At 46.8% G+C, this 24,536-nt stretch overlaps 8 protein-coding genes across 8 annotated transcripts; 5 read left to right on the top strand and 3 right to left on the bottom strand.

Annotated features, from left to right (window-relative positions):
• Positions 1 to 357: 357 nt before the first annotated feature.
• On the top strand, positions 358 to 2,940 carry UA08_03222 (hypothetical protein; the record flags this gene model as incomplete). Its single annotated transcript, XM_020265498.1, has 1 exon — positions 358 to 2,940. One exon carries the CDS (start codon positions 358 to 360, stop codon positions 2,938 to 2,940), a length of 2,583 nt encoding a protein of 860 aa, XP_020121021.1.
• Positions 2,941 to 3,438: 498 nt separating this feature from the next.
• UA08_03221 (hypothetical protein) lies at positions 3,439 to 3,873 on the bottom strand (the record flags this gene model as incomplete). The annotated part of the gene is made up of 1 exon (XM_020265497.1): positions 3,439 to 3,873. The coding sequence occupies one exon, from the start codon at positions 3,871 to 3,873 to the stop codon at positions 3,439 to 3,441; it is 435 nt and encodes a 144-aa protein (XP_020121022.1).
• Positions 3,874 to 5,065: 1,192 nt separating this feature from the next.
• Positions 5,066 to 5,677, bottom strand: UA08_03220 (hypothetical protein; the record flags this gene model as incomplete). The annotated part of the gene is made up of 2 exons (XM_020265496.1): positions 5,066 to 5,533; positions 5,642 to 5,677. The coding sequence occupies 2 exons, from the start codon at positions 5,675 to 5,677 to the stop codon at positions 5,066 to 5,068; spliced, it is 504 nt and encodes a 167-aa protein (XP_020121019.1).
• Positions 5,678 to 6,788: 1,111 nt separating this feature from the next.
• On the top strand, positions 6,789 to 7,757 carry UA08_03219 (hypothetical protein; the record flags this gene model as incomplete). Its single annotated transcript, XM_020265495.1, has 1 exon — positions 6,789 to 7,757. The coding sequence occupies one exon, from the start codon at positions 6,789 to 6,791 to the stop codon at positions 7,755 to 7,757; it is 969 nt and encodes a 322-aa protein (XP_020121020.1).
• A 507-nt stretch (positions 7,758 to 8,264) lies between these two features.
• Positions 8,265 to 10,388, bottom strand: UA08_03218 (hypothetical protein; the record flags this gene model as incomplete). The annotated part of the gene is made up of 10 exons (XM_020265494.1): positions 8,265 to 8,280; positions 8,356 to 8,558; positions 8,613 to 8,648; positions 8,710 to 8,912; positions 8,968 to 9,034; positions 9,087 to 9,297; positions 9,359 to 9,524; positions 9,586 to 9,848; positions 9,908 to 10,080; positions 10,146 to 10,388. 10 exons carry the CDS (start codon positions 10,386 to 10,388, stop codon positions 8,265 to 8,267), a joined length of 1,581 nt encoding a protein of 526 aa, XP_020121417.1.
• A 398-nt stretch (positions 10,389 to 10,786) lies between these two features.
• Positions 10,787 to 13,895, top strand: UA08_03217 (hypothetical protein; the record flags this gene model as incomplete). Its single annotated transcript, XM_020265493.1, has 10 exons — positions 10,787 to 10,960; positions 11,027 to 11,118; positions 11,155 to 11,431; positions 11,508 to 11,636; positions 11,701 to 11,737; positions 11,799 to 11,917; positions 11,980 to 12,435; positions 12,563 to 12,612; positions 12,706 to 13,534; positions 13,596 to 13,895. The coding sequence occupies 10 exons, from the start codon at positions 10,787 to 10,789 to the stop codon at positions 13,893 to 13,895; spliced, it is 2,463 nt and encodes an 820-aa protein (XP_020121416.1).
• A 4,805-nt stretch (positions 13,896 to 18,700) lies between these two features.
• Positions 18,701 to 20,767, top strand: UA08_03216 (hypothetical protein; the record flags this gene model as incomplete). Its single annotated transcript, XM_020265492.1, has 3 exons — positions 18,701 to 18,740; positions 18,836 to 20,325; positions 20,387 to 20,767. 3 exons carry the CDS (start codon positions 18,701 to 18,703, stop codon positions 20,765 to 20,767), a joined length of 1,911 nt encoding a protein of 636 aa, XP_020121419.1.
• Positions 20,768 to 22,003: 1,236 nt separating this feature from the next.
• UA08_03215 (Tryptophan synthase) lies at positions 22,004 to 24,343 on the top strand (the record flags this gene model as incomplete). Its single annotated transcript, XM_020265491.1, has 3 exons — positions 22,004 to 22,139; positions 22,252 to 22,525; positions 22,603 to 24,343. The coding sequence occupies 3 exons, from the start codon at positions 22,004 to 22,006 to the stop codon at positions 24,341 to 24,343; spliced, it is 2,151 nt and encodes a 716-aa protein (XP_020121418.1).
• Between the last annotated feature and the right edge of the window lie 193 nt (positions 24,344 to 24,536).

The following is a 24,536-nucleotide window of genomic DNA, read 5'->3' as shown; positions in this document are numbered from 1 at the left end:
TGGATTATTGTGCCAAGACGATTTGTCTGCGAGGCAGCAAGGCATCAACCCGCAGACGGCGGAGGGAGCGGTGAATATTCTGCCGGCAGATTCGCCTTTGGTTTCTGATGGCCGCAAAAATAATTTTACACTCGACGAGATGCGCCTGGTGGGCTGAGACAGAAATCACAGACAAGCTGGTCGATGGTGTCGTGTCCTATTTATCCTGCAGCTTCAATACTTTGTCTGATACATTCCCTATCAATGCGCGGCACCTAAATGATCCGATAATTCATCCTGCCTCTTCATGCAACATTACCGTTTGCGTTCGTTCAAAGTTCTCCCACTTTGCGCCGGAGCTAGCTCCTGCTACCAAAAATGGCCAAGGATACAAAAGTCAAGGAACATAGAAAGCCCACTATAAAGGAAGGTTCAAAGGCTCTTTCACCGAGGAAGGATCTCAATGGCAAACCAGCCATCACTTTTGCGCCGTCCTCACCCACCGACACTACACCGAAGCCAAAGAAACGGAAGAGAGAATCGAAGCCCGATTTTACAGACGGTTTAGATAGTAACCCCCCAATAACAAGTTTCGGCAATGACTCGTCCGCGAAGTCCACGAAAGATGGCAATTATGAAAGCCAGATCACGGAGAAGGATACTCTTTCGACAGACAAGAAGAAAACGAGGCCCGATATCCCAAAGGCACTCGGACCCTCTCCTGGATCAGATGAAGGCTATGAAGATATAGACAATCGAGATGGCAGTAACAAGAATTCGAAGAAGCGCAAAAATGATACTGTGGGAAAGGTTGAATCCGAAGCTGGCCAGACAAACGAAGATCATCCAGCCAAAAGCCGAAAGCATAAATATGGGGAAACTCCTAAAGCACACCGTGATGACGATGACAAACAGGCTACGAAACATGCTAAGATCCTGCAGAAGTTTGAGAAATCGATAAGAGCCAAAAAGCCAGTATCTGATGATGCAGAAAAAGAGAAAGAGGACATCACAGCAGGCGAAATTGGAAATGCAGTTGTTGCTCATGGCTTGGAGCCTCTTCCACAGCCAGAACCTGTCGCGGAGACGGGCGAAAAACCTACGTACTCGACAATGCCTAATTGGATTACCAATCCCGTTACAAAGTCCCCGTACCAGCGAGATGATGGAGCTCCTCTCGAGTTCGACAGTCTTAAACTTGACAAGGGCGTGATTTCAAGACTCAATAAACATGGATACAAGGAAGCAACTTTTGTACAAGCTACTGTTATTCCACTTCTTATTGACAACGCGCATCGCCACATAGGAGACATTTGTGTCTCTGCCTCCACCGGATCTGGAAAGACATTGTCATACGTGCTTCCGATGGATCAATCGCTTCGGCGGGAATCCATGCCCAGATTCCGTGGTCTTATAGTCGTGCCTACGCGAGAACTAGTCAAGCAGGTCCGCGAGGCATTCGAAGCCTGTGGAAGTAATCTGCGCATCGGCACTGCCATTGGACATGTTGCGTTGAAAGACGAACAGCAAAAAATAATTCGATGGGACTCCGTGTACAGTCCAGGCAAATACGAAGAGGACCAACAGAAGATGATGTCTACAGATGAGTGGGCGAGTTTTGACCTTCTCAAATATAGAGATGAGGTTGAACGCACCGGCGAGCTGTTGCCCCATTATGTCCCAGAACCGCGACCCAATATAGATGTTCTCATCTCTACACCAGGCCGGTTGGTGGATCATATACGTCAAACAGAAGGCTTTACGCTTCGACACCTGCAATGGCTGGTAGTGGATGAAGCTGATCGCTTGCTTAATGAGAGTTTCCAAGAATGGGTCTCTGTTCTGATGGAGGCTTTGGATAAAGAGAAGACTGCGAATGTAGGTGGACCGGTCATGGCTAATATTGGCCGCCCTTTACAGTCTGCGTACCCGAAGAAGGTTATTTTGAGCGCGACTTTAACGAATGATATTACCAAACTCAACTCGCTGCGCCTTGATAACCCCAAGTTGGTTGCAATTGGCTCGAGGGGCTTGGAAGCCGATGTGGAAGGAACTAATCATGAAACCGAACAGTTTGTTCTGCCTCCTAAGCTGGTAGAACATTTCGTACCAGTCGGTGACGGCTCTGAGAAACCGATTCATTTGATGAAATTATTGTTACACGAGATAAACAAGTCGAGTTGGAGCTCTATAGCGACTCCGGCTTACACTTCCGAAAACATCAGCAAATCCGCCAAGAATGAGTCTACCGACGACGAGACCAGCTCAGATTCAGATGATACAAGCTCTTCTGGCGATGACACCAGCAGCGCTGCCACGTCAGATTCGGAGTCGGAGTCAGACTCTTCTTCGGATACGACTTCTGAGACTAGTTCCGACAGCGATACCGATACCAGCTCCGAATCCGATACGGACACGTCTGTTGATGATAAGTCTTCAATCAAGGACTTGCAATCCATAGAGAGAGGTGTCAAGTCGGTACTCATATTCACGAAATCCACCGAGTCTGCAGCACGACTTTCTCACCTCCTGGGGCTTATGAACCCAGCATTGAAGGATAAGATGGGTACTATCGTCAAATCGAGCAACTCCTCCTCGTCTCGCAAGACTCTCAAAGATTATCGTGCGGGCAGAATAAATATCATAGTTGCCACCGATCGCGCTTCTCGTGGCATAGACTTTGTCGGCTTGGACGTTGTGATCAACTACGACGTGCCGACCAGTCTGACCACGTATGTCCACAGGGTTGGACGAACCGCTCGAGCGGGTAGATCTGGCCATGCATGGAGTCTTGTGGAGCATCGCGAAGGATTGTGGTTCCAGAAGGTCATAGTGAAAAGTGATAATGTTGTCCGGTCAGGGAAGGTCATGAAATATAGCAAGTCTGAGAAAAACACCAAGGCGATGATTGCTGAATATACAGCGTCTCTTCAAGGATTGGAGAAAGCTACCAAAGGGTGATTGATCGTGACTTGCTGTTTGTACATTATCAAGTTAGTTCCATGGCTGGATATATACATAGACGCATAAATCATGAATACATGAAATTGCAACCTGGCATATACACGTAGGTAGGGTTTGGAATGAATAGCGAAAGCTACTAAGAATAGAGCAGATCCCCAATCACTACAATTTGGTCTGTTCATTCACTGATCGGCTTAATTGGTGATGCACAATGATTGATCGTTGAGACGCGGGTTTGTTGCCTTGGGCTTCGGAGGTTAGATGCCAAAATAGGAAATTCTTTAGGGCTTCCGTTCAAATTGTCAACGCTTACTGTCGGTAAGGTAGTTAACTAACTGCAATCAATCTCTGCCAAATAGACCGCATACTGATTGAATAACTTTAAAGTAAGGAATAAAGCTGGAAAGGAAGACAATGACCTTTCTTCCTCCAACAGAACACAGATATTAAACGACATAACCCGCAACCCTTGGAAGTATTACAAAATGTCAACGCCTAGATTTGGGGTGCCCTTTTTAAGACGTAAGGCCTTCTTAGGCGATAGCTTCCAATGTTGAGGTCATCCCAAGATTTGGTCTGCTTTTTGTTCTTTTCGATCAGATTTAAGAAGCCATCTTTTATCTGTTTGAGAAAGTCGAAAGTCTGACGACGAATTCTAAGTCCACTATTGTCAAACCAGCCAGGGTTCTCCAGCAGTTCCTCGGTTGCTAGAGCGAGAAACTGCCAGTCTACCAGGGCATTGGTCTTCCTGAGATCATCGTATTCAAAGATCAAGTCCATGTCACATTTGCTCTGCCAGTAACTGTCGGGCAGTCTCCACTCGAAGGCTGTCAACATATTCCGCGTATCTGCAATGCTGGAGAGCTTGGCCGCTTCGACAATCTGCATGGCAACCTCAAGAGGGACGCGACGGACCATAGATGACCCCATCTGTGGTGAACAATTCTCGGTGTGGACGCGTCGGGTAGCCTCTTTGATAATGATTTGAATTGCTGGCACAATGAATGGATGTTTCCAGGGCCTCTAGGGTTCTTCTATCTCCGCTTCACTTTCTGAATCGTCTACCGCCGGTGTGGTATAGCGCTCAAATTTGTCGCGTGGCATCAGGTTCCAAAACTCAGTATGTTGCTTCCAGAATAGTTCCACTGCCTGGATAAATATTTCGAGGTTGGTTTTTATCCATTCAATTCCAATAATACGATCCGCTAGTAACCAGCAATGGGCGTGGATACTGTAGCCTATTTGCTTCCATCCCTCATCGAGTACAAGCTAAGCGCACAGGACCATCCATATATGGACTGCAGATGCGAGCTTTCTGGTAATCAATGGGGACTTGAGGGACTGCTTCGCTCATCCATTCATCGAAACCTTAGCCAATCCCTGATATACCAAAATACTCGATACCCCGCCTGTGGATGACTTGTTTCGTTTATGACTCAGCATGCGTACTGAAAATCCCTTAAGCGTGTTCTGGAGAAGCAGATTTACTTACTTGCTCTGTAAAAATTTGTCCACAACCACGGCTTTCTGTAGAAATAGATGTTTTCGATATCTTCCGCCTTCACCATCATCCCATTCGTTTCATACTTTATCTTGGGGTTTCTGAGTTTCTTCCACTCCTCACGCTCCTTTAGTATGTTATCATGTCTGTAAGTATACAGTATGATCCCACCACACGCTATACAGCAATATGATGGCTGGCTTTGATAGCCAGGATAGAGAGGGTATACTCTGTTCATCACTTTTGGTACTAGCTATTCGAGCTCGGTTTCTAGTGACGCTGTAACTAATATTAGAAAGGAATAATCGAAGGCATGAATTTTACTTGTGAAATGAAGATACTTGATGTCATGTTGAGTCGTTCATTCCTACATCCAACTTGGCGTTGTAGGTTTAGGATCAACTGATTTCTATGTTTTCAGGAAACCGTAATATTCAAAGCTACCTATTTTTCTCTTCGTCTTTTTCTCCCCATAGGAAATGAAATAAACTTTGGGTGCTCCCCAAAAATAGATATTTTGCTTTCACCACGATCCTAGGTTATGTCGAGAGCAACATGCAATAAAACTTCCTCTGGCTGTCAAGGTTTCCATCTCCTTTCAACTCTTCCAAAAACTTCAACCTAATGGTGTGTCAAAATCCAATTGAGAGCACCTTGGACATCTCCAGCTTCAGCGCGTATGTCATAGTATTTTTTCTTGATGGGGTTATTCCGTTTACTCGGCCGCCAATCTACAACATTCTGATTTGGATCGTCGTATCTAAAAAACCTCACACGCCTCCCCAAAGCAGCTATACCGTAAACTGGAGACCTTTGGTTTGTAGGGCGTGTGCCGTGTACTGAACTGAGGTAGTCCCTCAGCTGATTCGATGCATTTTGCCATTCATGCTCTTGACTCTCGCTTGCAACGGCCTTGCACTGTGTGATGAGGAAGAACTTCCGCCGGCTAGCAGGGATTATTTCAGATGTGTGGAAATCTGAGAACCCCTTTTGGCCTCCAAAAAAACGGTGCATGTCTTGGGGTCTTGTAACATAGTTGGATGTTGGTGGGAACATCCAGTTCAGTATGGAGTTCCACAGGCCGTACATCTGATGAGCTTGTTGATGTCAATTTATCGATCTCAAATTGGATCGCCGGAACGTTTAGGTACTGATTATTATTAGCATAGTCATAACTAAGGGAGATGGAATAAGTACCGTAACTCCTGGAGCGTTCGGAGTCGGGACTGCCATTTCGATGATCTTCGAAATTCTGAAGATTCTGTGTCAATTCCCTCTGCGAGCTAATGGTAGATGAGAAAGATTGGCTCTTTTTAATTTGATAGTTGCCGAGGATGATGGTTAGTCAAGATGAAGCAATTTGCTGGAAGAGGTCTGCAGTATTTATATTTGAGAATATTTCGATGAAGCCTTGGGCATTCTTCCTCAAGAGCTATTGTTGTCCTGCTGAGGTATCTTCCACAGTAGGTTATATTCAAAAGAGATCTATTCATTGTAGAAGACACAAAGGCAGAGAATAATGAAAGTTTTGATATTGTGAAATAACTCCATTAAACATATGCTAGGCAATTATAGGGGCTTGAATAATCATCGCTATTGTACTAGATTCTGCAAAACAGTTGTATCATCACTTATTGAGTCAACAGCTTTTTTGTCAAGCATTGTTATTCAACGTTACTGCCTACACCCAACGTCCTGGCTACGACAGACATAATAGCATAAGCCTCGATTTGATGTCAGCGTATTGCCTAAAGGACTAGTTACATTTACTGAATGGTCATGAGAAGAAGCCTTGAATAGATGTCATAGTAGCTTGGAGTTGTCCACTGCCTGAATTCCTTCAATGTCTTCAATTGTTTTCAGTTCCTTGATATTTGCCATGTGAGCTAGCTTTTTTTATTAATCAAAATTATTTCCTCAAGAATACGAATAAATTGCCCCAATATATACGCATATTATGTGGCCCTCGGATGATCACGTTGGTGCTCAAGCCCTAAAACCAAAATGCGATCGATGTACTTCGGCATTTAGCCTCGACGCAGGAGTCACCAAACAAGAAAGACGCGAAGAAAATCAATGAAAAATCGATATTATACAATAACTAAACGGAGAAAATTAAAATCCTAGCCGAAACTCTTCAACGATACTACCTACTTATCGTGGAAAGGTTTCTCCACATGGATTGCGGCATTGCAGTCGTATCTATGCCACTATGGAGAGGGCTTTAGCGTATTAAAATTGGCTAGAAATCAACCTAGGCAGACATTTTATCACCTTCATCATCAATCGCCATCATCATTTTGACTCATAACAACCAAAATTGCAGGTGTTCCGTTATCATATCATGTCCTTTTCAAACCCCTGGGAACAAGAATTGTCGAAATCCGGTCTCATTTCCCTTCACCCACACCATGATCTCTATACAACCGTATCCGGCCCTGTCCGACAACCAAACCAACCACTAGTGATAATCATACCGGGTCTTGGTGCCAGTGCAACCGAATGGGCCGCTGTGCAGCGCTTGGCTACACCGTTTGCTCGTGTTCTTCTCTACGAGCGCTCTGGCTATGGACTGAGCTCCGATGCGACTAGCCCTGTAACTGCCGTTAGCATAGCGATGGAACTCGACAGTCTTATTCGCGCTGCTGACATTTCCGGTCCATTTGTACTGGTTTGCCACTCATACGGCGGTATTATAGGCAGAGAGTTCCTACATCTCCGTGGCTCGGGTGCCGACGGAATCTGCGGGATGGTGTTTGTGGACGCGAATCAAGAACTCAATACGATTGAAGGTCCCGGGCCAGCTCCGTATATTGACACTGTCCTCCAGGGTCTTGATATAATCGACGTGGTGGGATTAACCAAAACCCATAAGCTGCTGCCAGATGAATGGCAGACTTATCTCATCGAGGAGAAGAGCGAGAGACATTCTCGGATTGCGGCTATGGAGTCTGAAGAGTATCTAGGAAGTGGGCCGGTACTCGCATCGAAGAAACAGCTCCACGCGACCCCTCCTCTACTTGGAGAAAGTCCCGTAAGTGTTCTAAAGGGGCAGACATACAAGGACTTCGAGAAACTATTCGTAGCGGGGAGTGAAGCTGGCAATGGGACTGAAGAAGAGAGAAAAATGTTCCGCGAATTTCTCAAAACATATGACACATTGGATGAGAAATGGCAGAAAGGAATGTTGTCGCTATCTAGCAGATCTAGGTGGATCACGACCTATAAGAGCGGACACAATATTCAGTTGACTGAGCCAGATGTGATTGTTGACGAAATAAAGTGGGTGTTAGACAACCTTGACACAGTATAGCTTTTATGTCAATGAAAGTATTAGGTACCTAGGTATCTTGACCTAACAGAGGAGAAAAAACTACATCATCCATAAACTGATCTATCAGCTCGTGAATTTACTCTTTGGATCTCTAAGTCAGTTTGGATTGGAGCCCGAGGATTGTCATTGCAAAGTGTATCGAAAAGCCTCTCATAAATCTATGTCAACGTTTCTTATTGTTGATTCAATCCGAGATTGACATCTGAAGTCATCCATAAATCGCAACCGTATGTACCTTCAATTCATCTTTGGCTTTTAGAAAAAGTTCATGATGCGAATGAATACAGCTGGGGTAATAGCTCCGTGGACTTCAAAAAAAAAAGCCAAATCCGGAAAACATTAGGATCTGGATCCTGATCACCTCTCTTGTATGTGGCATTTGATCAACATGCCATGCGAATCTACAGCTAAATAGTCAAAACGAAACCAGTGTTTGCAATACTATTACTTCACAGCATCGAAATCTCATCTCATCTCACCGCCAAATTAAAGCACATATCGACTGTAAAATATTCGTAATTAGTGACACGAAACCATTTGAAGTATTTCGGAAGTTCAAGAACAGATAAACCCTTACAAGGTCAAGTTCTCCCTATCCGTCAAATCCAGTTGGTTATTGTCAACAACATGGGTGACTGTCGTGCCATTGTCGTCGACTGTTTCAACAACGCCATCATCGCGCACTTGATCAAGCTCCTGGAGTCTATCACGGCGTTTATTTTCTTTGACAAGTAGAATTCGCAGAGTCAATATACAGATAGACGGCAAAATAGCCGCAACCTGAGAAGCAATGAGTAAGAGCAATGAATGCCAGCGAATACGTGTCTAACTTACGACGAGCAAAATGATCCACGTTGGCCTGTATCGTGGCTGTATAGCATTGTGCCTAGGTGAGCATCTGAAAAGTACCGTGATAATCAGGGACACGTACTTTCCATTGTGGCCGAAAGAGCTGGGGAGAGATAATATTGCCTAGCCCATATCCAATGTGGTAGAGGGCGATGACAGTAGTCTTCTTTGTATGACCAGCGGACGTATTTGCAGCCCAGATCATGACTACAGCATAAGCAATTCCGGTGGTAGACCGGATCCATATGCCAGTAATAAGTCCCCAGCGATTTGACCACGGGAGGCCTGTGACGGAACGTTTAACATTGAAACGTATCGGCTAGAGGGATAGTCAACTCACTTAATAAAAGTATACTAGACAGTGCCCCGGGGATATACGAAGCTAGCGATATCCAGGCTCGACAGTTCTTGATTCGTTAGTACTACGAATCTATTCTTAGGTTTAGTAGAGTATCTTACTCTCGTCAAATGCAACACAATTGCAGCAGTTAAAAGCGAGACAAACGAAACCGCTCCTGTAACGGTACCCAGCAGAGTTGTTTGCAAGATGGAAAATCCAAATGAGTTGATAATTAGCGAGTACTGATTTGTAAGTCCATTGGCCATCTCTTGAGACCAAGCGTGTAAGAAGAAGAGCCACGTTTTGGGATCTTTGATCCCCTCGAGAAACCTACCCTTCTCAGTACGGTTGTCTGTCGAATGCAATCAGAAGAAATTCTAAGTTTACTTACTGGTATTTCTTAAACGTTTTCTGCTCGATGCCGGAATGGTTCTCCTTAATCCGCAGAATAGCCTGCGCTCGCTCCTCAGATGTCAAGAATCGGGCGTTCAAGGGACTATCTGGAAATAGGAGATAAACAATGACGCCGAATAAAACGGTGATACCGCCGGTAATAACTGGCAGCCTAGTTTTAGCAAAGAAATATAGGCAACAAAGCATTTGACTTTGAAAACGAACCCATGAACCACTTCCAGGGAGCGAAGCCTTTGGTATTGATGAAAAGCACTCCATAGGACAACAAGCCCGATGTTATGGGACTTGCATTACCGATTGACCACATTATCGGCATCATCACAGCTTGCTCCTGATATGTGAAAAACATCGACATGGTGAGAAGAAAGGCCGGTACGATGCAGGCTTCCGACAGTCCCAGTAAGAAGCGAACCACAAAAAGGGAAGCGAAACTATTGCACGGGATATGCAAAAGGGTGATACCGCCCCTTTTATGAGTTGGCATGATTGTTCAGGAAGAAATATGACGGAGGTCAGGAGAGCTCACCAGATTATCAAGTTACCTGCCAACCACTTGGCCACTGGAAACCGCTGCAAAGCCCAGTTCTGCGGCCACTCTGCGAGTAGGTAGCCAAAATAGAAGATGGAAGATAGCCAGTTATATTGGTTGGAATTCAGGTGAGCGTCGGACATGATTCCGAGAATTGCTGAGTTTCCCAACTGCACAATCGTTAGCTGGCAGATATACCTATAACAACAGCATTTTGTTTAGACTTCAAACACACCGTCTGCTTGTCGATATACATCAGATGGTATCCGATACAAAGGAACGGCAGAATCCTGCGCAGGCATTTGTTTCGAATTTTCCTGGCCTCTTCTGGAGTCGGGTCTGCTACCTGAAGCTTCTGGAAGAGCTTATAGCTCTCGTCAGCATAGCGATCGGACAATTTGGGCACATTGGTAAGAGTGCTATCGTCTTCAAGCTGCTGAGCAGTCGCTTGAACGGGGCTCTTGTGAGTTTTGGTCATGACTTCTATGTGCTTTGGTAGCTACCCAAGTGAAGCATGTACCTAGGAAGGCTCATATTTTATATTCTCGGGCTGTCTCTTGTTTCGCCATTATGCCAGAGTCTATCGCCTTCCCAGCGCTGCTCAATCACAACGTGTATGCACCTAGGTAAGCTGCATTGGCCTCCTTGGCACCCGGAAGACGATATCCAGACTGGAGTACAAAGCCTGGCGGGGGATGCGTTATCGTGGAGTTGCATCAGTATCGCGCTGCTGACGTGCTTTGCTAGCCTAAGCTTAAAAGCCGCTTCCATTCTTCAACAACACTACTAGAATAGCTTTATATACTCGCTTATGGAATATCGCACAATGATGTCCTGGTCAGGCCTTGAATAATTTACTTACTTTTCCTAGTGATAATGGGTGAATTTCATCCCAAGTTCCGAGTCCTGATTGCGGGGGCTGGCATCGCGGGTCTGGCAACAGCAATAGCACTCGCTCGCATTTCAGATATCCCACATCTCGACATCCAGCTTTACGAGCAGGCTCCGGAATTGACTGAAATAGGAGCCAGCATTGCACTAAGCCCCAATGTATGCTCTCCGGTGTTCCCCATTGAAGTGCTATCAGAGTTGACCGGGTTGGCAATAACCTTCTAGGGCATGCGCACTCTGGAAAAGCTCGGTGTGCACAATGCGCTCACAGACGAGGTTGGCTACAGGGGCCCCAGTGGGATACCACAGATTTTCCGGTACGAACATGCATATTCTGGCACCTAGGTATACAGGAGGACGCTCGCTGATTACACTCCAAGTCACTGGAAGACAAACCAGGTTGTCTCGGTAGATACCCACGTCAACGTGCCGGATCCTCGTCACCACACTACTCGTTTTCACCGCGGTCACTTGCATGCTGCTTTGTTGGAGCATGTGCCACGAGAATCAATTCATCTTGGCAAAAAGCTTGCACGCGCAGTTGCCTCCGACGACGAAGTAGTCCTCCATTTTGAAGATGGAACTGAAGCTCACGGCGACCTATTGATCGGTGCTGACGGCATCAAGTCGGTTCGTATACTACAACCGCCTTGCAGATCGTTGGCGATTAACGATAACGATACTGATATATATATGTATATAACAGAAGACGAGACAGTCATTTTTCCCGGGATACAAGCTCAGGTTCAGCGGAAAGGTTTTTGCAAGATCAACTTTCGATGCGTCTCTGATTGAAGGCAAAGTCCCCGGCCTGGGTGCGAATTCTTTACATTGGGTAAGTATGCTTGATTGCATTTAATCTATCTAATTAGGCTTAATCTGACTGTCAATATTCCTAGTGGGGACCGAAGGATAATTTCTTTGCGTCGAGACTTGGTATTTCTTCCTTCTTTTACCCTTTTATGTCTCTCGGATCACACTAACATAAAGCTCATAGGCAAGGGACAGTTCACCACAGTTGGCGCTTATGAGGATGGGCGCAGTTTAGAGGAGTTAGAAAAAGAGGTCGCCTGGGACCAGCTGGGCAACGTGCAGCTCTTAAGAGAAAAGTACAAGGTACTGACAACTCCACCACCTCGACGGTAGACTTACGTCCAACTAATACAAGTGAACTTAAGGATTGGAACCCCACCGTCAAAGCCCTGACTGAATTGACTCCCTACTCGCGTCTCTATCCAAATTACGCTGGAGACGCCCTTCCAACTTGGGTTCCTTCGCCACGAGTCACCCTTGTAGGAGACGCTGCGCATACTCATGGTGGCGCTTTTACAGCCGGAGGCTCCCTAGCGCTCGACGATTCCTTTGCTCTGGCTCTCGCACTCAAATATGTCTTCTCTGTGGAAAAACCGCCTGTTATTACGTCCGTGTCCATCAAACGGGCTTTGGAACTATACGATCAAACCCGGCGGCCACATACAACCAAGCTGTTGACGATTGTCCATGGTCAAATCAATGGAAAGCCACCGGTTTCCTCATCGCCTGAGGAAGAGGATTCGGCATTGATTGCGAGAATGAGAAATCGGCCTGATACAGTCTGGTTATCTGAGCATGATGTGGCGAAGACATTTCAACAAGTAGTTAATGCTTCGGATTCACGGGAAAGCAAGCTCTAACCGAAGACAATATATATATCACAATTCTATAGAGATGTCGAAAACGACCTACAACTTATTTAGACAAAATAGCAATAGAATGCTGCAGATTAGTGATCTTGTACCTACGCTCAATGCACGCGTATTTCGCAATGAGGGGTAAGTAACCGAGGCTCAGCGGACTTTATTTATCTCCAACCTCCAAATAATCCATCCTACGCCATAATCTCAACTTGATCTATAATCCAATAGATGCCCATATAATCATATCACAATGCAAAATGCCATTTTTCTCAAGCCCATTGACGGCAAGCCCGGAAAACCGGGCCAAGTATACTATCCTATCATCCGCAAAACAATCAGCCAGCCAACAGTCCAGGACAGCGAACTCCTCATAAAACTGACAGCGGCTGCTCTCAACCACCGCGATCTCTTCCTCCGGCAGCACCTCTATCCGGGGCTATCATTCGACACGCCTCTCCTAGCAGACGGCGTCGGCACCGTCGTCGAACTTGGGCCAGGCGTCAAAGACCAGTCATGGAAAGGCAAACGAGTGATTCTGAACCCGGGAACGGGGTGGAAGGACGACCCGGACGGGCCTGAGGACCCTACGGGCTACAAGATTATGGGGGGCACAAAGTTTGATGCTAGAGGTACATTGCAGGAATATGTTGTGGTGGATGAGTCGGAGGTGGAGGAGGCACCGACTCATCTGTCAGACGCTGAAGCAGCTGCACTCCCCTTGACCGGGTTGACCGCTTGGCGAGCACTAATCACGAATACCGGAGACAGGAATAGCAGCAAGAATGCGGCTGTGTTAATCACGGGTATTGGTGGTGGTGTGGCGCTTATGGCGTTGCAGTACGCGGTGGAAAGAGGGGTATCTGTCTACGTGACGAGCTCGAGTCAAGAAAAGATTGACAAAGCCCTCGAACTAGGCGCGAAGAACGGAGTCAATTATAAAGAGGACGATTGGGAAAAGAAGCTTCTTTCTCAACTTCCACCGGGGAAGAGCGCGTTTGATGCCATCGTTGACGGCGCGGGTGGCAATATCATTGAAAAAGGGGTCAAACTGCTCAAGGTGAATTCTTCCGCCCCTTGTAAAAGTCGGGCATTAGACTAATTTTATTGTTCTGCTTCAGGCCGGTGGCGTAATTGCCGTCTACGGAATGACAGTGGCGCCGAAGATGAATTTCGTGGCACAAGCCTTTCTGAAAAACATTACTGTGCGAGGTTCGACGATGGGCTCGCGCAAGGAGTTCAAGGATATGGTGGAGTTTGTAAAGTCGCACCAAATCCACCCTGTTGTTTCCAGAGTTCTGCGCACAAATCTTGACGATATTACCGGCATAGATGCGCTGTTTGACGACATGAAGACGGGCAAGCAGTTTGGGAAGCTGGTTATAGAGTTTGGCGAGGGTGGAGCAGAGAGTAAACTGTAGCAATATTCTTCAAAATATTTCACTCGTTGCTCAACCCATAAAACTACTCCGTGTCCCATAAGGCAAAACCTCGGCTGGAGACAAGGAAGAAGAATTACTGAAAAAGGCAATCTTGACAACGGCCCAGTTTCCTAAACAGGCCAGATGACATCATGCTCTCTATGAACGTTCTCAAGTCTTTTTGATTACTCCACTGACTGAGCTCTGAAGATTTCAAATTACCGTAGATATCCGAGGTGTAAACACTAACCGACCCCTAGAGTCGGTTATAATTGTCAAACTCAATGCCGTAAAAAAAAATTCTTGATCCGTAGTACGATTTTCTACGGCCCAGCGCTTGCCAAGGGAACCACTTTCTCGATGGAGCATACCGTCGCGATATTATCAGATTGTCAAATTGAGGCTCCGGAATAAGGGTGCAGTGTTCCATGGAACGGATCACCAAGGTCTGATCCAAAACGAGCTTCAAAAATACCACAGATCACTTAGTGGGAGGACAAGCGAAATGCTCGCGTTTTTAGGTGCTTATGACAGATAAACATTAGTTAAAAATACAGTATTTGTGATTGATTGAATGGTACCGCGTAAATCCTTCGCTTGATATAACTTTTCTCCTGTAGAGATATATGCATGTATACCTGAATTATCGATAGGTCGACCAAAGGCTTCAAAGTTCACTTCTACCACCTAAACATGTAACATTATCATGGTAAACAAGCTATCGCAATCAGCTCACACACACAAAATTTTCGTGTCAATAAATCAAAAAAGAAAACAACACTAATCGATTGGTCGGTGTACGTAGATATGCGTTAAATATAGTAACGACGACGTGCATATGGACAAGATCTCATGATTTGCTGGCGTCATGCCAAATCAGCACCTGGTACTCCGTGAATGCCAAATGGGATTGAGAAAAGAGGATAAAAAGGAGTAAGGGCGAACATAGGGTAGTAGCAGGGTAGCATCGAAAACACGAGGTGCGTAGCTTGTTGTTTTCTTTCAATGTGAGCTAACCTGTCAGTGTTATCCGCTGATCCTTGATAAGTGATAGACTGGGTTTTTTTACCTTCCTATACCTTTCTTGGTAGGCCACTAAAATGTGTGGTTACCTAATAGGTTAATACTAGTCCGTATTGGGCTAGAGACGTTGAATGTTCTAGGTACGCTAGTCCTAAAGATGGAAACCCGCAAAATGCTAAATCGCCGTGGTTCCTCGCATGGTCCGAGATCAGCCAATGAATACTCCGTGTAAGTGGGGTGGATGCTAAAAATAACATGAAGGGAAGAAAAAAAAAAAGACATCCGTACTCCGTACGTATCGTAATATAGTACGGCCGGTACGACCTGGGCGTAATTTGACCATTTCAGGCATAGACTACTCCGAAGTAGTGCTAGTGTTCCATATATAGTAGCTATGAACACATACTCTCCTCTTTATCTTTAAACCGTTGTATACAGTAGAACCTCTCCCTTTTCGTTCACGGATCAGGTCGGAACACCATCAGCTGATGAATTAGAGCTGACCACGACTGCTCCTGATGATGGCTGCTGTGTCAACAACATTGACAAAAATGTGACACCACCTCAGCTGCAACGGGCAGCCATACAAGTTTTCTTCCCCCATGGATTCCACTCTTGACGTGCCAGTAAGGTGAACAACGGACCCTCTTTCTATTGGCGTATTGGGTCGTTGAGCTAGGGTTCCCAAAGTTCCGAACGATTGATCATATCGGAAATGCCGTCACCCGTACAGACTGAGCTGTGCGTTGTTTGTTTGGTTAAGCATAAGGTTTGCATCTCATCTCGTCTATGATCTTGGTGGTAGTATGGAGTAGTTATGTTATATTATGGAGCCAGCGACTCGGCCGTAATTTGCCAACCCTAAATTGTGCCGACCTTTGGCCGATTTGCATATGCGAGTAACTACTAGCGAGCGAACATGGCAACGACATTGACATTTGCCTTGGGTCGGCATCCTTTTAGGCTTTAGTTAGTAGCAGGTCGCAGTTAGTTTGCAGGCTAAAGTAGTTAGTTAACAGTTACCTACGGAGTAAATCGTTATGCCATGATCACAGCTAACGTGAACTAGCAAGATAGACTATGTGACCATCGCACGGGGGCCGGAGGTTGACATTAATCTGCCTCTCCCCTCCATTCAGATTTAGATAGGATATGTTAGTTGACACTCCGTGAGATCCCGCCCCAGGAGCTGAGTGGCTAGTAAAATAGAGTGAATATGTGCGGTGGAGCGGTGAGGCAGAAAAAACCAAAAAGCTCAGGCTCTCAGCCCTTGCAGGGACCTGCGCCACTAGCCAAACCGGGAATGGCTGGTACAGTATACTATGTTTAGAATCTATGTGTGCTGGCCGTATTATTCGTATTTTCGTATTGATACCCCGGGTCCAAGTTACCACTCCAAACTATAAAATATTAAATACTCCGTACAATTAATACGCGCGAAGAAATTCCCTCCATCGTAGCTGTGTAGTTCGGTGACAGCTATATTGGTTACGTCCAATCGAACACCAGCATCGCTGAGCTCTGAAGAATACGCTACGTATTATTTAGTATTTAGTCTTCTGGACGAGGTTAGACCTGTCTGGTAGTTACGAGATCAACCACGTTGTTAAATGACTGGTAACAAGCAGCCAATTAATCAATGTTGTTTTCATTGATCAGTGATCGCCTAAATAGGAGGCCGTTTTTGGGGTATCAAGCTACCTAACGACTAGGGCCGTTTCATCTGGTAGGAAGCTAAGAGGTCAACATGCGAGGCCCTCAAGTCCGTATCAGGACTGGTCGACCAGTTCGTTTCCTGATGGTGATCAAGGCGTGTCCATGGTACTGTGCTGTGTCCACTGACGGTTGACCACGGAGGTGTGATAGTGACGATGATGCTGATGCTGATGATGGCAGTTGGTCCGTGTAAGTGAGGGCTGTGCTGGAAGCTTACCTTATCCAGACTAGCGCTGTTACAGACACTAGAGTTCAAACCGAAGTAACGATGATGTAGTTAGTTCTTTTGCATTAATTAATAGTTTAATATAGCTTCCTATTAATCTGGCTACAATCATCCGGGCAAGCTACTTAAAGGAGCGTTCGCATAGTCACTTGACTGAATACCTAGTCGTGACGGGTGATGTTGTTGAAAGGCGGCTCACCTTGGAATTCGGCCATGCGACGAGTGGATCGATACGGAGAATGTTGGCTTCGGGTACTAATTTTTGCGTTTGGCCCGTAATCACATTCGTGGCAGGAAGTAAAGCAAAAGAAAAGAAAAGCAGAAGAAAAACCATCAAGCGCTGGTTCAGCTGGCATTGCAAGACAGAACGTTCCGTCTTCCGAGCCTGTGTGTTCATAAATGCGTTAGATTACAGTATTTTATACGACCAATACCGGCGTACAGTCACTGGGTCGTCTCCGCGCCAATCAGCACGCACGGAGATCCTTGTCCAGTCCACTTGGCGGCCCGCCGCGCCATACAGAACGATACAATACACTAGTATACTGTATCTGACTAGCCAGTATTATTACGATTTGTGATGGGATGACCGCAAGGCCTTATATGCCCTTGCCTTCCCTTCCCAGCCCGCCTGTTCCTTCTTCTCTCCTCCCCCTCCATCCATCCCCAAATGACGTGAAGAGAATAGCAAAGAAGAAGAATTTTGTCCCTTTTGCTGCCTTCCCCCACGCTCGCTCTTACGCTCGCTTTGCAAAAGTATTCACTACATTCGCTACGTGACGCTGTGTCAAGGAAAAAAAGAAACTCCAACGGATCATCCATTGATATTTCAGGTGGTCATATAATCATTAATATACCGCTCCCCTCGAAACAAACGAAGCACCAAGAACATCATCTCAAAGAACGAGATATATATCTTTGGAACGACTCTACATTCGCGATATTCAATCTCCAGGAGTCCCTTCCTGCTCTTGCACGACCACAACCCACGAGCATCGGCACCGCCTCCCAGCTGTCAGCCTTCGCATATCAAGGGTTGGTCTCTCTCCCCACGTCACCTCTTGCCTTGCTTCACTTCACCCAGCCATTCTTCCTCTTCCCCTCCTTGCTGTTGGGCAATGAGAACAGCCTCCTTGTTTATCTCTCCTACATAACCCTCCACAAGCCCTGTGTCGCGGTGTTGGCAGCGTAATCTGCGCAACTACTAAATTTTGGCGCACCAATCTGCAGCTGTATAATATTCGAACTTTGAAATTACTTCTTCACCAAATTAGTGAAAGCTAACGAGCTCATTAGATTGATCCATCAAGACACCCAATGCAATCCGTATCCTACTGATACTAGTGATAAGAAGAGGACTGCTTCTAGCCTACTGGTTTCCGATTACGCACAACCGCTCTGAAATTTGAATGTGTCCCTGACCTTCAAGTTAACCCTCGCTTTTTAGAGACTCCTTTTTGTCTCTGTCATTCGTTTCATATTGAATATCTCGGGATAGTCGCTTCTCGTGGCTTTCCGTCGTACAGTCGCTCCAAACACCGTATATTGTCGCTCGCTTCGCGTTCGTTTTTAAAACCAGTGAAAAAGGCCTCGTTGCACGCGCTGCAACACAGTCAAGCTGGCTCCGTCAACTGTTCCCAGTTTTCAGGTGAGTTGAGGCTTCCTTTATCACCGCCTTTTTATACTAGCTAACTCGAGCCAAACGCGTTCACAGCTCAACTCCGACTTTCAGACTCCGCTGATATTTGACGAGTCTGCCGACTTTTCGGACCCAGAGGATTCTTGCTTTGCCGGTGCTTATTCTGACGGCCTTCTCGCAAAGTCGGATTTGACGCTGCCGATGTCTAGCTTCCACAAAACACCGCAACATGCTCTAGATGGTAGGTTTCAATAACTGCATATTTGTACACTTATCTGCTCTTTTCTGTATAGCTTGCGGCGCTTGAGCCTACCATGTGCTAATGGTGTCTTGCAGATTTCAATGATCAAGGACCTTCTGTACAGGAAAACAACGCATTTGCTTCTAACTATGGCCAAATTCCATACATGAATGCGTTCTATGCCACCTCCCAGGAGGACATTGGCAGCCCTGATTCTGACAGCTTGCACTATGTTCCCTCCCAAGGCTATGCAGGGTCTGTGTCTTTTGACGACGCTCAATCGCCCAGCTTGGATGCTCCAGTCAACTCTTCTCCTGAGATCCTTTCGTTTGCGCCCCAGCGAGGTGCTGAGAACAGTCAGGTCTCCGTACGCGTGGATTCACCCTTTGACTTGCACACTACTGCTCAGGCCATCTTCCTTTCTTTCGGTTCGCGTCAATGTGAGTGCAATGTCACTGTACTCGACAATCCCAGTGTCTCGTTCAGCTATATTTTTTCGTGCTATGCGCCGAACTTTGCTTTGACAATGGCGGCGTCTTTCGACGTCATTTTGCAGCTAGTCATTGATGTTGCTGCTGCCGGTGGTCCCCTGCTATTTCATGTCGGAACGTTTACATATGAGCAGTATTTGCAAGCTCCCATTGATGACTCTAGGAAGAGAAGTCTCTCTGCTTTTCCTGAAAGTTCAAGTGGTCGTCCGGTAAAACGTCATTCAGCCCACGAATTTGAGACTAAAGCAGTCATGGGCCATCATCGTCGTCATCATTCTCATGCGCGTTCAGCTTCTTACTCGCCGTTCGTACAGACTCCTGTGACTGCGAGCATGTTTTCCGCAACGTACGCTGTTGAAAGCTCCCCTAGTCTGACCTTTGACTCCTTTCCCGCCTCTTCAGCTGCTCTTCAGGCCCCTATTCAGCCAACTTCTCCGATGAACTCGACTTGGAGCCCCTCGGTTTCCGTCACCGATCTGTCTTCTGGCAACACGTCTGCGGCTACCCCAATGACAATCTCCTCTCAGCCCCAGAATCCAACTTTGATTCGCACTTCGACTTTACAGCAAAGTCAAAGTCTGAGTCCTTCCCAGCCTTTCAACCCATACGCTATGTATCCCACCAAGGCAGTGCTTAACTTGAACGGAGATCTTGACTCAATGGCTACCGGTTGGAGTCCCCAAGAAAAAGCTGCGAAGCGCCGTCTTGTTCAGTTCACGCGTTCCCAGAACGGCAGTGCCATCCTTGCCGACTTCAAGCCCATTTCTCCTGAGGAGCGCACTCCGAACAGCATCTGCATTAGCTGCATCTTTTGGGATGGGAAGGACGAATGCTTCGTGACTAGTGTAGATACCATCTACCTCCTGGAGTCCCTCGTAGCCGTTCGATTCACCGTCGAGGAGAAGAACCGCATTCGTCGCAACCTTGAGGGCTTTCGACCTCTCACCGTTTCCAAGTCCAAGGCCGATAGTGAAGACTTTTTCAAGGTTATCATGGGCTTTCCTGCACCCAAGCCGCGCAACATCGAGAAAGATGTCAAAGTTTTCCCCTGGAAGATCCTTTCTCTCGCGTTGAAAAAGATCATTGGTAAATATGTGAGTATATAGTTCATGAGGCTGCCTAGTCATTTTATGAGACTAATAATTGGTTTTCTAGTCTGCAAGCTATTCGTCTACTGCCGGAGCGCTTCCAGGCTCATTGAGTGCTAGCCATTCCATAAGCTCGGATCTTGGGACTGAGTCTCATGCCCCGTCTCCGCAGTCGGTGGCGGAATCCGCAACTTCCGGCGTGTATCCAGTCAACTTTGGCTCTGCCACGCTCTCGCCGTCTCTCGTGCAAGTTAATTCTGGCTTCGACCCTGAATTCGCGACAACTCTCGCAGGGCCTAGTCCCGGTTACACAACCATGGCCAATCCCTTCCGGTTTCAGCCAACTTTCCAACCGGATCAGATGCTCTCAAATGAGCCATCCTGGGACTTCAATGTCTCCTCCCGTCCGGAAGACTATGATGATTATATCCCATACACCATGGCTTGAAAAAGTGCCCTAAGAATCATCTCTCTCTTGTTGATTCTTCTTTTGCACGCGTTTCCTCGTTTGCGTGATTGCTGGATTACCACAGTTTCATTTTCTCGCCCCTTGCTTTCTGAATTGTTCTTTGCTTTGCTCTTGCACTGGCCTGCAATCTCCCACCTTCACGTCCACCTTTCAAGACATTCCTTGACCCCCCGACACGCTAATTGTGTTATGTTTTAAGAGATCTTACGATTTTACTTCAGTCATTCCTTGATCCATTCCGAAGCGAAGGCGTTTACTCATTACTCTCCTTGACCATGTGATACCCGGAATATGGCGACTATATCTGCCTATTCCACTTTTTGTTGCTTTTTCTTGTTCATGAATCATGCCACTCCTTTCATGACTTCATAATGCTAATGCATGCCCCGATGTAAATCTTCCTGTGCCTTGTTATTCGATGTTTTTTGAGCGTGTTTGTCATTTTTCCGGTTTTGTTTTTGTGATGCTTGTTTAGACACATCGGGTACATCAGCGGTCATTCCTTATCAGTGTTTGTATTATAGAGCATAGCGTGGACGTGCTATCGAAGCCACTCCTTCTGCATCTTGCATATGGGCCAGGCGTTTTGTGTTTTTGTGTGACTCTTGGATTTTCGCTGTAGGCAGCCTCCGGGCAGCTGATGCTGGATTCGAGATTTTTTTGGTATTGTGGGATATGCATAGTGCGGGGAGTTTATTGGGAATTTTATGCGACGAACGGCAGACTAATCTATGTTGGGCCGTGTCGATTTCTGTTGGTCAATCTGTATTTACTTGTGTTAATTATCCTGGCTATGTCCGGTGATTTGATGGCAATTGGACATTTGGCTCAAGTCGTTTAAGACGTTTTCCACAATATCTATCTATATATCCAGCAGCAGTTTATATATCCAACTATCCATGCATTCCTCGGAACGCGCAAAGTTGTCTTATCGCAGTCACGTGCCCTTATCGTAGCCGCCCCGAGGTCGGGGTGTGGTACGGGCGTAAAGTGGGTGAGTCGAAATTTGGAGTGACTCAGAGAACTTGTCGCCGTCTCTATTTTACTCCCACCATTCGCTCTTCCCATCCCAATTAATTGCTGCTGTGTGTTTTCGGAGAGCAAATCGTCAATTGACTGGCTCATCCTGTCCGTCTAATTTCTTCGACTCCGAACTTTTTCCTTTTATTTCGTGCCAATTTGTACGAACCTTCGCCACGCGCGGGGTTATTCAAGATGGAAGCTATCAAGGCGACATTTGCGAAATGCAAGCAGGAAAAGCGCTCCGCTCTAGTCACATATGTTACCGCGGGCTATCCGACGATTGAAGAGACAGTTGATGTCCTGTTGGGGCTTGAAAATGGAGGAGCTGGTAGGTCAACCGATTGCCCTTCTTCTTTTTGCTCGACTTGTTTCAAACCTAACCGGGGACTTCTCGTTTTGTCACCCTCTAGATATTATCGAACTTGGTCTACCATTCACAGATCCAATTGCCGACGGCCCAACAATTCAAAAGGCCAATAACCAGGCGCTGCTGAATGGTGTCACGATTCCAATCGTCTTGGACATTGTCCGCACCGCGCGGAAGAGCGGCCTGAAGGTTCCTGTTCTTTTCATGGGCTACTATAATCCGTTGCTACAATATGGAGAGGAACGCATGCTCCAGGATACCAAAGAAGCGGGTGCCAATGGCTTCATTATGGTGGATTTGCCTCCTGAGGAGGCTGTGCGATTCCGTAATCTGTGCACTTCCACTGGGTACGTTGGCCGTATAGTCAATCCAATGTGTTCGTATTGTTTGGGGATTATTGAATGCTGACAAGTGTCTTGTATAGATTGTCATATGTCCCTCTTATCGCTCCTGCGACTTCTGATTCGCGCATGAAACTCCTCTGTCAGATTGCCGACTCGTTCATCTACGTTGTTTCGAGAATGGGCGTTACTGGCGCCACGGGCACATTGAGCACTGGCCTGCCAGAGTTACTCAAGAGAGTCCATCAATACTCAGGAAATGTCCCCGCCGCCTTGGGTTTCGGTGTGAGTACTCGCGAGCATTTCCTAGCCGTCCAAGACATTTCCGAGGGCGTTGTCATCGGAAGCCAAATCATCAGTGTCCTCGGTCAAGCACCCGAAGGCCAGAGGGCCCAAAAAGTGGAAGAATATATTACCAGCGTCACCGGTCGCAAACTGGAGCGCGACAGCCAGGGTCAAATTGTCAGTGTGAAAACAGTCTTCGAGGTTGTGGAAAAGAAGCCTCAAGCAGACGACGGCGCTCAACCAACGGCTGTTATCACCGAAGGCGAACCAGGCGCTGCACAGCCAAATCTGGTAGACCAGATTGAAAATCTCAATAAAGCAGATGCTGATCCGGCTGCTCTGCCCTCTCGCTTTGGACAGTTTGGTGGACAGTATGTCCCGGAGTCTCTTATGGACTGCTTAGCGGAGCTAGAAAAGGGATTCAATGAAGCGAGGAATGACCCTAAATTCTGGGAGGAGTTTCGTTCATACTACCCCTATATGGGTCGGCCGAGCCGACTACATCTCGCCAACCGCTTGACGGATCATGTTGGAGGTGCAAATATATGGTTGAAGAGAGAAGATTTGAATCATACCGGAAGTCACAAGATCAACAATGCTCTTGGCCAAGTCCTTCTAGCACGTAGACTCGGAAAGACTCGTATCATTGCCGAGACTGGCGCTGGTCAGCATGGTGTTGCCACAGCCACGGTCTGTGCCAAGTTTGGCTTGCAATGTGTCGTCTACATGGGTGCAGAGGATGTGCGACGTCAAGCACTAAACGTCTTCCGCATGCGACTTTTGGGCGCATCGGTTGTCGCTGTTGATGCTGGAACAAAGACCCTCCGAGACGCAGTCAACGAGGCCATGCGTGCCTGGGTTGTCGACCTCGACACTACACATTATATCATTGGTTCTGCGATTGGTCCTCATCCTTTCCCAACGATCGTACGGACCTTCCAATCCGTCATTGGTGACGAGACCAAGGAGCAGATGAAGGAACTCATTGGGAAGCTCCCCGACGCAGTTGTCGCTTGCGTTGGCGGAGGCAGCAATGCAGTTGGCATGTTCTACCCTTTCTCCAACGACCCCAGCGTCAAGCTCGTCGGCGTCGAGGCTGGCGGCGATGGAGTCAACACCGGTCGCCATGCCGCCACACTCAGCGGCGGTTCCATGGGCGTTCTGCACGGCGTACGCACCTACGTCCTGCAAGACAAGCACGGCCAAATCCAAGACACCCATTCCGTCTCCGCTGGTTTGGACTACCCTGCCGTCGGCCCCGAGCTTAGCAATTGGAAGGAAAGCTCTCGCGCAAAATTCATCGCGGCCACGGACGCCGAAGCCTTCCGCGGTTTCCGTATGCTATCTCAACTAGAGGGTATTATCCCGGCTCTGGAGTCGTCTCATGCCGTCTTTGGGGCTATTGAGCTCGCTAAGACTATGAAAAAGGGCGAGAATATTGTTCTCAATCTTAGCGGTAGAGGTGACAAGGACGTGCAAAGCGTGGCTGAAGAACTTCCCCGATTGGGTCCTGAGATTGGCTGGGATTTGAGATTTTGAAGAGATGAGCTTTCCCCCGCCCCGTCTGTGTAAAAAGTCAGGAAGCTCGATCTAGAGAGATATGTATAGTTTATGACAAGTATTGATGTGATGTCTTTTCTCGGGTATTGGAAAGCAGGCATTTGTATGTGCTATCTAGAAACTTGAATGCAATTAACTGATTGTTTGTGATCATAAATGTCAGCTTGACGGT

This window comes from Talaromyces atroroseus (assembly GCF_001907595.1).
Source record: "Talaromyces atroroseus strain IBT 11181 chromosome Unknown scaffold_3, whole genome shotgun sequence".
Lineage (NCBI taxonomy): Eukaryota > Fungi > Ascomycota > Eurotiomycetes > Eurotiales > Trichocomaceae > Talaromyces > Talaromyces atroroseus.
The sequence above is the reverse complement of the archived record's forward strand: the minus strand, read 5'-3'. Positions and strand labels throughout refer to the sequence as shown.